Source organism: Scylla paramamosain, chromosome 16 (genome assembly GCF_035594125.1).
Source record: "Scylla paramamosain isolate STU-SP2022 chromosome 16, ASM3559412v1, whole genome shotgun sequence".
Lineage (NCBI taxonomy): Eukaryota > Metazoa > Arthropoda > Malacostraca > Decapoda > Portunidae > Scylla > Scylla paramamosain.
The window spans coordinates 24,346,266-24,361,265 of NC_087166.1; the positions used below are offsets into that span (position 1 = coordinate 24,346,266).

At 46.8% G+C, this 15,000-nt stretch overlaps 1 protein-coding gene across 1 annotated transcript in view; it reads right to left on the minus strand.

The window, feature by feature from the left end:
* LOC135108168 (uncharacterized) overlaps positions 1–15,000 on the minus strand; it is a 168,510-nt gene that overhangs the window by 58,274 nt on the left and 95,236 nt on the right. The window contains exon 6 of the mRNA XM_064018933.1: positions 8,868–8,972. Within this exon, the coding sequence (XP_063875003.1) occupies positions 8,868–8,972 (105 nt within the window). The remainder of the gene's footprint in view (positions 1–8,867; positions 8,973–15,000) is intronic.

Sequence of the window (15,000 nt, forward strand, 5' to 3'; positions counted from 1 at the left end):
CACCACCACCACCTCCACCATCACCACCACCACCACCACCACCAGTAGTAGCAGTAAGCCAGCCAAGTGTCCCTGTGATAAGCTGATATGCGACGCGTGAAGCATTTCCTGGCCACACAAAGACACTCACGGGGCAGAGAAAGTAAAGAGCAGAGCCAAACACTAAGCTCTTTCACTGCCACACACAAACTTTCCCCATGATGTTTGAGTTTAAATTCCTTTCGTATGTCAATAACGGGGCTACTTAAACATTTTTCCTTTTATTTTTCTGGTTTTCTTTTCATTATTTTAGCTTGTGTTGTTGTTATGCACTTTCAGGATTACGGATTTAAGTAATTGTAAAGCAGATAATGAAATAAACACACAACAACAACAACAACAACAACAACAACAACAACAACAACAAAGTGGGCATCACACTTAAGGTACACAAAGGGACGCAAAGAACAAACAGTAACAAACCTGCTGGTCCTTACGAAAGCCACAATATTGAATCTAAAGAAAGAGATGCAGGAGAGTAAAGGTGAAGGCTCGTAGATGTGAGATCCTGTCCTCGGTGAGCCATTGCATGATGTACTGGTGTCTGCTTCGTGAGTCTCGCCGTGTAATCAAGACAATGACACACGGCAGGTACAGCCACTGGTTCTTATTTTCAAACGTTTCAGCGTCTTAACTCCACAATTTCCAGTAGGTTCTATTGGAAATTACTGAGATTTTTCAAGGGTTTTTCATGATTCGAATGATGGTCTGACAAGGATGCTCATCATCGTCATGTAATCTAGGTAGACAATGACACAGAGAAGGCACAGCACTGGTTCTTATTCCCAAACATTTCGGAATCTTAACTCTAACGGCAGGTTGTTGCGGTTTTCAAGGGAGATTCATGAAGGTTGTTGGGGTTTTCAAGGGAGATTCATGAAGGTTGTTGGGGTTTTCAAGGGAGATTCATGGAGGTTGTTGAGGTTTTCAAGGGAGATTCATGGAGGTTGTTGCTGTTTTCAAAGTAGATTTATGATTCTTGTAATAGCTTGACAAGGATCCTCGCCATCACCACGTACTCTAAATAAACAATGACACGCTAAGCACAGTCACTAGTTATTTTTCTGAAATGTTTATCATCTTGATTACTTTCAACTGAGAACTAAAGACTGAGAAAGACGCGAGACAGCGAGGAAGTGAGTGAGGCAATCTTCTGGCCTAGTGACCGTGACTGTGGCAGTAAATTCTATTAGCAGATCAGAAGACTAGAGACTAAGGAAGACACTAAACACAGAGAGGAAATATGGTTCTTCTGGACTAGTGACCGTGACTGTTAAGAAGGCAGCACATTCTCTTAGCATATCAGAGGAATAGAGACAGAGAAGACACTAGGAAGACTGAACACACACACACTAAACACAAAGGATGTCAGTACGGTATTCTGTACCAATGACTGTTAGTGACCGTGACTGTTAAAGTGGCAGTAACGTCTCAATGTAATAAAGGACTAGTGACAGAGAAGACACTACGAAGACAGAGAAGACACTACGAAGACTGAGAGAAAGCACTACGAAGACTGGGGACACACACTAAACACAAAGGAAGCCAGTAAGGTATTCTGGACTAGAGACTATTAGTGACCGTGACTGTTAAGGCGGCAAAAAATTCCTCGCGTTGCATCCGGACACGAGAAATAACAAGGCGCGGGATTGAAGAGGCGAGGACTGTGCTTTCGTATTCTGCTTTCGTCAGCGTACAAAGGAAAGGAGGCTAAGGTTGGGTGTGCTATCACTCACGAAGATGGAATTCCGGGTAGACAGTAAACAGTTTTATGTTCCCCTCAGTGGCGTGTTCCGTGACGCTACATGTCGTCAGGGAATGCCTTGACCCACATACGAGAGGCGCAAGGCATTACAGGGAGGGCAAGTCAGAGTGGTGTGGTTCTGATTACTGGACACAACCGGCTTGCGTCTGTCACTCTCATGATGGATATTAAATGAGGCTCGCTAATGGAAAGGTGAAGTTAGGTAGGTAATCTTTTGTGACAGTTAAGTTATGCCAGTGCTAATAAGAGTTGCCTGCGGTAGTTATTCTAAAGATTTAGATATTAAGATTTAGAAAGATAGGTATTAGATTATCCTTGCTTGTGGGAAGGTAAAGTTAAGCACTCTTTTGTATTACAGTGAACTTATGCCTGTGTACAGTTAATGGTTTCCGTCAGTCACTCTGAAAATAGGTATTACATGAAGCTCGTCTGTGGGAAGGTAAACTTAGGTATTCTTGTGTGACAGTGAGGTTGTGCCCAGGTATAAGCTTACTGGTTTAAGTCTGTCGCTCTCAAGATGGGTATTTGATGACAAGCACTAATAGAAAGGTTAAATTAGGTACTCCTTTGTGATACAGTGAAGTTATACACGTGTACAGAGTAACTGGTTTGTGTTAGTTACTCTGAAGATGGATTATTCTTGCTAGCGGGAAGGGAAAGTTGGGTATCCGTGTAATACAGGGATGGTATACTCGTGTATTGAGTTACTGCCTTGCTTTAGTTACTCTTCAGGTGGATATCAGATGAAGCTCGCTAACAGGAAGGTAAAGTTAGGTACACTTTTGTAACACACTGAAGTAACAGCCGTGCAAAAAAACTAACTGCCTCAGGTTACGAATTCTGACGATGAATACGAGTATTTGATGACACGCAAGGAAATTATGACACACTTCTGTTTTTTACGTGTGTGTGTGTGTGTGTGTGTGTGTGTGTGTGTGTGTGTGTGTGTGTGTGTGTGTGTGTGTGTGTGTGTGTGTGTGTGTGTGTGTGTGTGTGTGTGTATGTTCCGCTCATGTGTTATTAACGTAAACTTGAACACCAAGACACGGATAATACAAGACAAAGAACAGCACACGAGTTTCTAAATAATCATGATACAATATTACTGACACACACACACACACACACACACACACACACACACACACACACACACACACACACACACACACACACACACACACACACACACACACAGCAACATAATGACGTAATACACATCGTCACATACATTCATCTCCTTCAGGCAAAGACCCACTTCATGGTGTGCGGGGGAAGCCTTGCGTCAGTGGTGCTGCGTGTCGTCAGCGGGAGCCCGAGTGCCGGGAAGGGGCGGACACAGGCAGGCGGGGAGGGGGAGGTTAAATTCCTTAGTGTTCAACCAACTGTATCATAAGGAAATTGCTTGCTTCAGTTCGGATTACCTCTCTCTCTCTCTCTCTCTCTCTCTCTCTCTCTCTCTCTCTCTCTCTCTCTCTCTCTCTCTCTCTAGGAAAAACTAGGCATAAGAAATATTATTTAATTTCTTTCTCACATGTTTCCCCTCCCTCCCTCCCTCCCTCCCTCCCTCCCTTTCCTTTTCCGGGAAACGACAGACACATACATCATTTAATTTCTTTCCAACATGTACTCTCTCTCTCTCTCTCTCTCTCTCTCTCTCTCTCTCTCTCTCTCTCTCTCTCTCTCTCTCTCTCTCTCTCTGCTCCTACCTAGGCCAGCGTTATGAAAGCAAACTAGTCTTTTCTCAAGTAAACTGCCTGACCCGCCGCTCCTCCCGCGTCACCCAGCCAGCAGTGCCATCTCCAGCAGCGCCTGTGTCACCTCACGCCCCATTCGCCCCAAGGAGTGTGAATAAGAGGTGCCACATTTGATGAATGTATGTGTTGTAGGTCAAATGCTTCGCTCAATGGCCTAACCAGAACTGTGACATACACATACAGATAAATAAAGAGATAGAAAGGTAGATAGAGATCCTACCCACCAGCCCACAGTCTACACTTGCCCACGCCCACCCACACAAGTCCACCTCCATGACTTAGTAAAAGGAAAAACAGTAAGTGTATGCTTCACATGTATGGGGGTTCCACTCATACCACTCTTTTAGACAGGATGGAATGGAAAGCTTTTCGTCTTATAACTCCTCTCCTCTAACTGACTGTCTTCAGCCTCTCTCATCGCCGCAATGTTGCATCTCTTGCTATCTTTTACCGCTATTTTCACGCTAACTGTATGTGTATGTCCCCTCCCCCGCGGCCTCGCTACACAAGACTTTCTTCTTTCTCTCATGCCTATTCTGTCCACCTCTCTACTGCAAGAGTTAATCCCTTTCTCTGGTAAACTTTGCAGTCTCCTGCCTGCTTCTGTATTTACTACTTCCTATGACTTGAACTCTTTCATTCACCATTTGATTTTTTTCTATTTGGAATCTCTACGGGAACTGGCATTAGGTGTTTTTTTTTTATTAAAATGTTTTAGTTGCCCTTGGCCAGTGGCCCTCTTACATAAAAAAAAAAAAAAGAAAAAAAAAGATTGTGGTTTTCCAGTCGACAGTTGTGAACGCGGGAAGAAAGAAAGTAAAGATCGTCATCACGCGACAGGTAATCAAGTCTCTCCTCTAAATGTTCCGTGGTGCGCTGTGCGGTGCTGTGTTCTGGCGAGCAGCGTTCTACCCACAGCGAGCCCCGCCTTGCCTCTCGCCGGTCATTATTTGCGTTCATGGACAAAACACAGCAACACTCTCACTCCGCAAACTGAGGCGATAATTTATAGTGCCACACATCACCGTGACACGTGAGTCTGTCCGACGCTTGGCTCGGCATGGCGGGGCGCCGCACCAGTGCCAGACCCAAGAGGTCTTCTTCCTGGACATGGCTCAGGGCCGCGCCCCCGGGGGGTCCACTTCTGGTAAGAGTGCACGGACACGACGGGTGTGTGGTGAGGGAGGAAGGGGGGCAGCCGCTTTGCGAGCCCAATTCTGCCGAATGCAAGGTGACAAACATTCTAAATCGAGCAAAATGCAGCCGCCGTGCACACCAGAACCCCGCGCCTCCATCACCGCTAGGTGCTGCGTTCAGGGCCACCTGCTGGCGCGGCGCCCGTCACTCAGGTCTAGCTGGCATCACGGAGGCGTTACGCCGCACCGTCAGTATGGGAAATATTCATCTAACATGCGGCCAACACGCACCGGAGATGCAATTCCGTGAACAAGATCACCGGGACGCTCCCAGGCCCAGCGCGGCGTGGCGCCACCGGCGACGAGGAAGGCACGGATGCCATGGCCACAAGGCCGGCACCCAGGCCTGCCTAGCCACCCCCCAACCCGCCCCCCGTGCCAGGCACTCCACTCCGCGCTTCCCGGAAGAGGCCGCGGCGGGTCGGCCAGGCCTTAAAGGTACATGAGTTGAGCTTTTGTGGATAGCAAGGCGCTTCCCTGTACGCGAGCCGCACCTCGTCTCCCGCAGTGCCGCGGGGAGGAGGCCACGGCAGGGCGGAGCGAAGCAGAGAGAGGAAGAGATGTGCCCGCCGCCACGTTCCCAGAAGTGGGTGACGCTGCCTGCCACTGACGTCTTCTCGCAGTTATTAATTAAATGCAGCGCCTTATTCTAAAGGTTTACGATTTCTGGTTACAAGACACACATATTATTGGGCAATAAAAGCTCAAGGCTGCTGCTGCTGCTGCTGCTGCTGCTGGCACACTTCAAGCGTGTTGCTTTCCTTAGGCCGGCTCTCAGAATACCACAAGAAAACACCAATCGTTCAATACGCCTCCACATCCCTTTCGCCTTCCACGAGGCAGGGCCGCGCCTCTTCCCAACCCGACAGGCCTCTGGGGTAGGCTGCTCCCCCGGCCCATCTCTTCCCACACAGTACAGGCGACACGCCACCGACACACAATATTGGTGTCAGACGAGCCACAGGCCTACGTGATGCACCTCACGGGAGCGACACGAGCCAGGGGAAATCTGCGGCGTCAGCCCGCCGTGTTTAACTAGAGCCCCGAAAAACCAGAGCGGCGGCCTCGACCAGCGAGTTGCGTCAAGCCGTGACGTCAAGCACCGCCAGGACGCCCCGCACGCCCGTAAACCACGAAACACGACTCCCTCCTACAGGATCCTTTACCGCAATCAGGTCTGCCGCTACAGGAAGCCAGACCCTGCCCTGGGACATCTCTCTCTCTCTCTCTCTCTCTCTCTCTCTCTCTCTCTCTCTCTCTCTCTCTCTCTCTCTCTCTCTCTCTCTCTCTCTCTCTCTCTCTCTCTCTCTCTCTCTCTCTCTCTCTCTCACACACACACACACACACACACACACACACACACACACACACACACACACACACACACACACACACACACACACACACACACACACACACACACACACACACACACGTCCTGCAGCAATAGGAAAGCGTTGCCCTGGTCGCTGCCTCATTAAGGAAACACTCACGTAGACCCACAGATTGATTCCATCGCCAGCCCACCTGCCGCCCTCTTACAGTCCCCACCAGGCCTTGTCACCAACACTCCTATACACACGTGACCATATTCTGAAACACTTCCGCGCCGCACTTCCACTACATTCAAAAGACTCTAGGTAAAGTTAAGCAGGTTTTTAAGTGTTTTTTAAGGTTTTAGTGACAGATTAATAAGATTTCTACATTATTAACGGGAAAAACAGTCTTGAGAATTCGGCTAACCATCTCTGTGGCCTTTGAAAATAGTCGTGGTGAGAAAGCAAAACGTCTCAGAATAAGGGCAAGGCGCCACAGGGCAAGGCAGCGAGGTGGACAGCAGGAGCCTCCAGAACACTGCCTTACACAACACACCGCAAATATCTGAACGGAATAAACAAACTAATATGAAAGCGAAGGAAAAATAACCGCGATTTTCATTAGAGTCTTCTGAAAAAGTGTGTGTGTGTGTGTCTGTCTCTGTGTGTGTGTGTGTGTGTGTGTGTGTGTGTGTGTGTGTGTGTGTGTGTGTGTGTGTGTGTGTGTGTGTGTGTGTGTGTGTGTGTGTGTGTGTGTGTGTGTGTGTGTGTGTATTCCGCAGGTTCTTGGAAAACCAGCGAGTGAGGACATGACGCATAAAAGTGGAGTCTCTCTCTCTCTCTCTCTCTCTCTCTCTCTCTCTCTCTCTCTCTCTCTCTCTCTCTCTCTCTCTCTCTCTCTCTCTCTCTCTCGGCACTTTTACCAACGCGCGCAATCAAATACAAAATAAAAGTATATATAATTGGGCCAACACCGGTCTTCCCTTCCATGAAATGACGAGGAGGAAGAACAAAGGAAAAGTAAGAGAGATATTTGTACGCGTTTAGAATTCATGCTGTTGCGAGAGAGAGAGAGAGAGAGAGAGAGAGAGAGAGAGAGAGAGAGAGAGAGAGAGAGAGAGAGAGAGAGAGAGAGAGAGAGAGAGAGAGAGAGAGAGAGAGAGAGAGAGAGAGAGAGAGAGAGAGAGAGACGGGAAAATGTTTATGTGCGTAGTGATATTTTGTTAGTAAATATATAAATAAATAAATGAATAAATGAACAAATGAGTAAAAATTAAGATAAAAAATAAATAAGTAATTAATGTACCGAACCGTAATAAAGTTAATGAGATAAAGATTTACTGTGTGTGTGTGTGTGTGTGTGTGTGTGTGTGTGTGTGTGTGTGTGTGTGTGTGTGTGTGTGTGTGTGTGTGTGTGTGTGTGTGTGTGTGTGTGTGTGTGATTCCTAACGGGCCCTGTCCATCCTCACCCACATTCCCATACCATACAGTCCCATACAGCCCTACACAGCCCCACGCAGCCCTACACAGTCACACACAGCCCTACACAGCCACACACAGCCACACACAGCCCTTCACAGCCTTGCACAGCCCTACACAGCCACACACAGCGCTACAAAACCCTACACAGCCACACACATCCCTACACAGCCACACACAGCCCTACACAGCCACACACAGCCCTACACTGCCACACACAACCCTACACAGGCCTACACAGCCACACACAGCCACGTAAAGCCCTACACAGGCATACACAGCCACACGCAGCCACATAAAGCCCTACACAGCCACACACGGCCCTACACAGCCACACATAGCCCTACACAGACACACACGGCCCTAAACAACCACACAGCCCCACACAGCCCCACACAGCCCTTCACAGTCCTACACAGGCCACACACAGCCACACACAGCCACACACAGCCCTACACAGGCACAATAGGCCTCACATCCGTCACACAGCCCTACACAGCCCCCACACAATCCCGCTCAGCCACACACAGCCCCACACAGCTCCACACAGCATTATGCAACCCTGCACAGCCAAGGGTACTGGTATGATCCTAAAGACACTTCAACAAGCATCTCGCACCTTTAACATAATCTACACGAAGGAAGTGGAGTTCGTATGATTGTAATGCTTTAATTAAAAAGTATCCTGCATCATCAACAGCAAAATGCACCCAATAGACCCAACAAATCTGTGGCCTTTAAAAAAATTGACCTTAAGAGAGCGAGAACAAAGTGCAGTACATTATGTTATATTAGAATACTTATTTTTGTGCTCAATAAACCTATGTATCTAAGCCTTAGTGAGCCTTTTCTTATATATGTTTGGTCCCCTTGGCCAGTGACCCTCCTACATATATAAAAAAGTACCGATCTACTGACTAATACGAGGCATAAGACACTCCACTTACCGTAAAAGATAGAAGGAAACAAGGCAAAGACTTAATTAGCCTTTACACTTGGCAAAATCATAAAGAAAAGAACGAACAGAACAAAGATTTACCTACACGACTCAACATCTGGTACCTGGAGACTAATAAGACGAAAACATGCAGCCAGGTAAGGGGTGAATACACTTGGCAGGTACTCAAGCACACAACGCCAGAGAAAACACAGTGGGCGGGTACTCAAGTATACACCGTCAGATGAAAAAATACACAGGGGCTAATACTCGAGAATACAACGTTAGGAGCAAATACATTAAATACACTGGGCGGGTACTCAAGTATACAAAGTCAGGAGAGAAGTCAATAGTCAACAGAGAGGGACGGGTACTCACAGTGGGTGCAGAGGACGGGCGTGATGAAGAAAACGGTGATAAAACAGTGCTGCTGCTGGATGGGACTCTGCTGCAGCGATCCGAAACCCATGCGACGCTGTGATCCTGTAGCGAAAGAGACCGATTAGGTTAGGTTAGGTTAAGTGTGTGTGTGTGTGTGTGTGTTAGGTGTGTGTGTGTGTGTGTGTGTGTGTGTGTGTGTGTGTGTGTGTGTGTGTGTGTGTGTGTGTGTGTGTGTGTGTGTGTGTGTGTGTGTGTGTGTGTGTGTGTGTGTGTGTGTGTGAGAGAGAGAGAGAGAGAGAGAGAGAGAGAGAGAGAGAGAGAGAGAGAGAGAGAGAGAGAGAGAGAGAGAGAGAGAGAGAGAGAGAGAGAGAGAGAGAGAGAGAGAGAGAGAGAGAGCACAAGTTTGTTTACAAGATATACACTAAACTTTACTTATTCAAATTTCCCACATTGGTCACACTAAGTCACTCTACCAAACCTCACCACACCACACCACCACGCCCTCACCACACCACGCCACCGCACCACGCCCTCACCACACCACACTACAGAGGCAGGCAGACAAACAGACAGATTGACAGACAGACATACGGACAGGCAAACAAATAGACGAAGGGAGAAGATTAGAGAGGTTTTGTCTTACAGTAAAATCATAGACTGTTGATTTATTTATTTATTGACATATCTACTTACATAATTATTTATATTAGTATTATTTCTGCATGAAGGAGGCCAGTCAAGGATGGGAAAAGAGGGGACACGGGGGGGGGGGATGAGGGGGAAGCTAATTTACTGGTCTCAAAAATTTAAACAAGGAATGATGACGGTGGTGGTGGTGGTGGTGGTGGTGGTGGTGATGATAACAAACGATGATGAAAAGCCGCCTACATCACCACAACCACACCACCACCACCATCACCACCACTATCACCACCTCCACCTCCACACCACAACACCACAACTCAAATAACGACAGTCTACCACCACCACCACCACCACCACTACCTCTACCACCACCACCATCACCACCACAGCGTCCCTCACCACAATGGCCACCTACTTTTTCCAAGTAAATACCAACAATAAAAACAATAACTCGTCCAAACAATGACACGCATCACCACACAGGGCTTGGCGAGGAGGAGGAGGAGGAGGAGGAGGAGGAGGAGGAGGAGGAGGAGGAGGAGGAAGGGATGAGATATGTTCCTAGAAGCTCTCCTTTATATTATAAGTTCCATTGACGTAGACAGACAGACAGACAGAGAGAGAGAGAGAGAGAGAGAGAGAGAGAGAGAGAGAGAGAGAGAGAGAGAGAGAGAGAGAGAGAGAGAGAGAGAGAGAGAGAGAGAGAGAGAGAGAGAGAGAGAGAGAGAGAATCTTTTATACAATGGTTATATTTATACACCTTTCTTGTGTTGTGGCGCCCAATCTGTTTAGTCTTGCATTACACACACACACACACACACACACACACACACACACACACACACACACACACACACACACACACACACACACACAGAGTCTTCCCTTAACACACGTATGCTTCACCCCCCCACCCACCCATACCTTCTCCCGATAACCCTTTGACACAACTGCATTATTTAAACTGTAATAGGCAGAAAGTTGTGTTATATAGTGGTATGTCTGTGTGTATAATCAAAAATTTAATAACCAAGGAAAAATGAAGTTTGAATTTGTTTTTGTTTTTTTGGTCTCCCTCGCCACCACACCACCACGACCAGACGTCACCGCCATCACCACAAACAAAGCAAGGTCACCGCGATACATCACCACACGTCATCACCTTTCTCATCACCTGAGTTCTTGATGTTAATTAGCTCAGTCATATATATATTCTCTCTCTCTCTCTCTCTCTCTCTCTCTCTCTCTCTCTCTCTCTCTCTCTCTCTCTCTCTCTCTCTCTCTCTCTCTCATATTTGCCAGCAAGATCTTATGAGAGAGAGAGAGAGAGAGAGAGAGAGAGAGAGAGAGAGAGAGAGAGAGAGAGAGAGAGAGAGAGAGAGAGAGAGAGAGAGAGAGAGAGAGAGAGAGAGAGAAGGAACACGACGTCTAGCGGCAGGCTGGTGATACACACACACACACACACACACACACACACACACACACACACACACACACACACACACACACACACACACACACACACACACACACACACGTATATTAGACCAAGGCATGAGGGAGGGAGGGAGGGAGGGAGGGAGGGAGGGAGGGAGGAGGGAGATAAAGTAAAGGAAGGAGACGACAGGGTGGGAAGAAATAGGGAAGAAGCGGAAGAAGAAAGAAGAAGAATGAAACAATAAAAAGGAGAAAAACAATAGAACAACAGACCTATTGGCCCTAACGAGGAAAGAAGTAGTGAAGAGACATGGAAGAAAGAAGAGAAGAAAAGGGAGAGAAAAAGAGAAGGTAGGGAAGGAAAGAAGATGAATAGGAATATGGAGAAGAAGAAGGAGGTAGAAAAGAAAGGAGGGAAAGAGGTAAAGAAGAGGAAGATGAAAAAGGCCGGGAAGAAAGAAGAGGCCGAGGAAGAAGTAGAAAACAGAGAAGGAAGAAGGGAGAGGAAGAGGGAAAGAAGAGGAAGAGAAAGAGGAAGAGGCATGGAGGAAAGAAGAGGAAGAGAAAAAGAGAAGGAAAGAAAGAGCGAGAAGAAGAGGAAGGGGAAGAAAGAGGAGGAGGAAATGGGAGCCGAGAAGAGAGGGGGAGGAAGAGAGAGGGAGAGGGGAGACTAGTGAACCCCAGACACGCACAGTTTGTACCCAAGTATAACATATCCTCCCTCTCCCTCTCTCTCTCTCTCTCCCTCCCCCTCTTTCTCTCCCACTCCCTCTCTCTCCCTCACCCTCTCCCAACACCTCGCCTCTTGTGCATGACTGATCTTTGGCACAAAATACTCGCCTGCTTCCTCTTCTTCTTCTTCTTCCTCTTCCTCTTCCTCTTACTGTTATTGTTGTTGTTATCAAGTTTTATTTATTTCCTTCTCTTTTCCTCCTCCTCCTCCTCCTCCTCCTCCTTGTTCTTCGTGTTCTTGTTCTTTTTGTTATTTTCTTCGCTATATTCTCCCTCCTCTTGCTTTATCCTCCTCCTCCTCCTCTTTCTACTCCTTCACTTCTTATCTTTCTTTCTCATCTTTTGTCCTCCTCCTCCTCCTCCTCCTCCTCCTTATTGTCCTTCTCCTTATCTTTTTTCTCATCTTTAGTCTACTCGTTTTTCTTCTTCTTCTTCTTCTTCTTATTCTTCTCCTCCACCTCCTCCCCCCTACTCCATAAACATAAACGCCAGAAGTAACTCATATGCAGAGAGAGAGAGAGAGAGAGAGAGAGAGAGAGAGAGAGAGAGAGAGAGAGAGAGAGAGAGAGAGAGAGAGAGAGAGAGAGAGAGTGGGGGTGGCAACCGACGCCCCAAGGTCATCTGAAGCGTACCTGCCTGGCGCCCGTCAAAACCATGACCCAAACCAAGACTAAGACCAAGACCAAGGCCAAGACCAAGATCGAGACCAAGATCGAGACCAAGACCAAGGCCAAGATCAAGACCAAGATCGAGACCAAGACCGAGACCAGGATCGACATCATTCTTTGTGTTGTCTTTCTTTCAATACTCACCCCCAATACTCCCAAATACCGCCCCCTTTCCCCCCTCCTGCCTTACCCTCCACCACTCCCCCTCCTCGCCTCCCTCCTTCCCTTTCTCCTTTTCTTCTTCTATAACAGAAAAGCGTGTTTCTCTTTCAACCTTTCCTAACATATTCTGTGACTGGTTCTTCCTCTTGCTGTCCTTTCACCTAATTTAGACAAACTCGTTAGGACCAGTAGTAGTAGTAGTAGTAGTAGTAGTAGTAGTAGTAGTAGTAGTAGTAGTAGTAGTAGTAGTAGTAGTAGTAGTAGTAGTTGCTGTTGTTGTTGTTGTTGTTGTTGTAGTTGTTGTTGATGTAGTTGTTGTTATTGTAGTAGTAGTAGTAGTAGTAGTAGTAGTAGTAGTAGTAGTAGTAGTAGTAGTAGTAGTAGTAGTAGTAGTAGTAGTAGTAGTAGTAGTAGTAGTAGTTTATTTTTCCCTTCTATTCCCCTCACTTCCTCCCCTCGTCTCCTCACTTCCATCTCCATGCCCTCCCCTTCTTTCCCCCTTCAACAGAAAAGAGAAGGAGGAGGAGAAAGAGGCGAGGGGTAAGTGGGAAGAGGCAGTGGGTAATATGGGTGGCAGAGACGGAAGGGAAGGGAAGGAAGGGGAAGAGGGGGAGGAGGGAGCGCGTCCTTGGTTGAGTGTGCCACAGAGATCAAGTGAGCGTGGAGTCACGACATACACACACACACACACACACACACACACACACACACACACACACACACACACATCACCCCCTCCCCCACCCACAACATACCTACAAGTCTCTCTATACACAACACAGGCAGGCCAGGGTACCCGCACTCCACCCCCACTCCACCCCCACTTCAGGCCCCCCCACTCCTTCCCTATCCACACTCCCCCTCACCCCAGCTCCACTCCTCTCCTCCCCCGCCTTCCCCTCTTCCCTTCACATTGGCAACAAGAGCAAGGAAATTCCGTGGGGAGCTAAAAGACCTTGATGCAGGAGGAGGAGGAGGAGGAGGAGGAGGAGGAGGAGGAGGAGGAGGAGGAGGAGGAGGAGGAGGAGGAGGAGGAGGAGAAGGAGGAGGAGGAGGAGGAAGATATAAAAAAAATATACAGGAAGACGACGACGAGATGGAAGAGAAAGAGGACGAGAAGGAAGAGGAAGAGGACAACGAGGAGGAGGAGGAGGAGGAGGAGGAGGAGGAGGAGGAGGAGGAGGAGGAGGAGGAGGAGGAGGAGGAGGAGGAGGAGGAGAAGGAGGAGGAGGAGAACAACGAGGATCAGTACCAGGGCGAAAAGAAAGTAATAAAAATAACATCAAGAAGAAGAAGAAGAAGAAGAAGAAGAAGAAGAAGAAGAAGAAGAAGAAGAAGAAGAAGAAGAAGAAGAAGAAGAAGAAGAAGAAGAAGAAGAAGAAGAAGAAGACCAAAAAAGAAATACAAATAAAGAAAGCACAAACAGAAACAGAAGAACAAAAATCACGAACACATACACACACACACACACACACACACACACACACACACACACACACACACACACACACACACGTCAGTACAAAGCAGACTCACTTCCCCACACCAACCGAAAGCGCATTGGAGCCCATTATTCTGAAACACTTCCTCGCCGCACCTCTACTACATTCAAAAGGCTATACTTGAAGTTACACGGGTTCTCTAATGATGTCTATATGGTTCTAGAGGCAGATTATCAAGTGTTTTTTTACTTTATTAAAAGGAGAAACACTCTTGAGAACACGGTTATCTGTATTTCCAATTTGCTGTGGTGAGAGAGCTGAGCGTTGACAATATCTCTAGCTGAAGTTACACAGAATTTTTAGTAACGCTCTTGTGGTCCTAGTGACAGATTATCGTTTTTTTTTTATTATTATTAACAGGAAAAACACTCTTGAGAACCTGGCTAATCATCTGTGTATCATTCAATTTGCTGTGGTGAGAGAGCTGAGCGTTGACAATATCTCTAGTTGAAGTTACACAGGATTTTTAGTAACGCTCTTGTGGTTCTTGTGACAGATTATCGTTTTTTATTTATTATTATTAACAGGAGAAACACTCTTGAGAACCTGGCTAATCATCTCTGTATCATTTCATTTTGTCGTGGTGAGAGTTGAGCGCTGAATAATCTCTAGTTGAAGTTACACAGCTTTTTTGTGAGTTTTTTTTTATGGTTTTAGCGATAAATTAACAAAATTTCTACATTATTAACAGAAGAAGCATTCTTGAGGACCTGAGTAATACATCTGTGCCCTTTGAAAATTGTCGTGATGAGGGAGCAAAGCATTTCAAAAGGCTCTAGTTAAAGTTAAATGGGCTTTGAATAAGGTTTTTATGGGTCTAGTGACAGATTATCAGAATTTCTATATTATCAACAGGAGAAACACTCTTGAGAACCCGGCTTTTTACCTATGTGGCCTTTGAAAATAGTCGTGGAGAGAGAGGAGAGCATTTAAAAAGGCTCTAGTTGAAGTTACACGGGTTTTTAAAGATGTTTATATAATTCT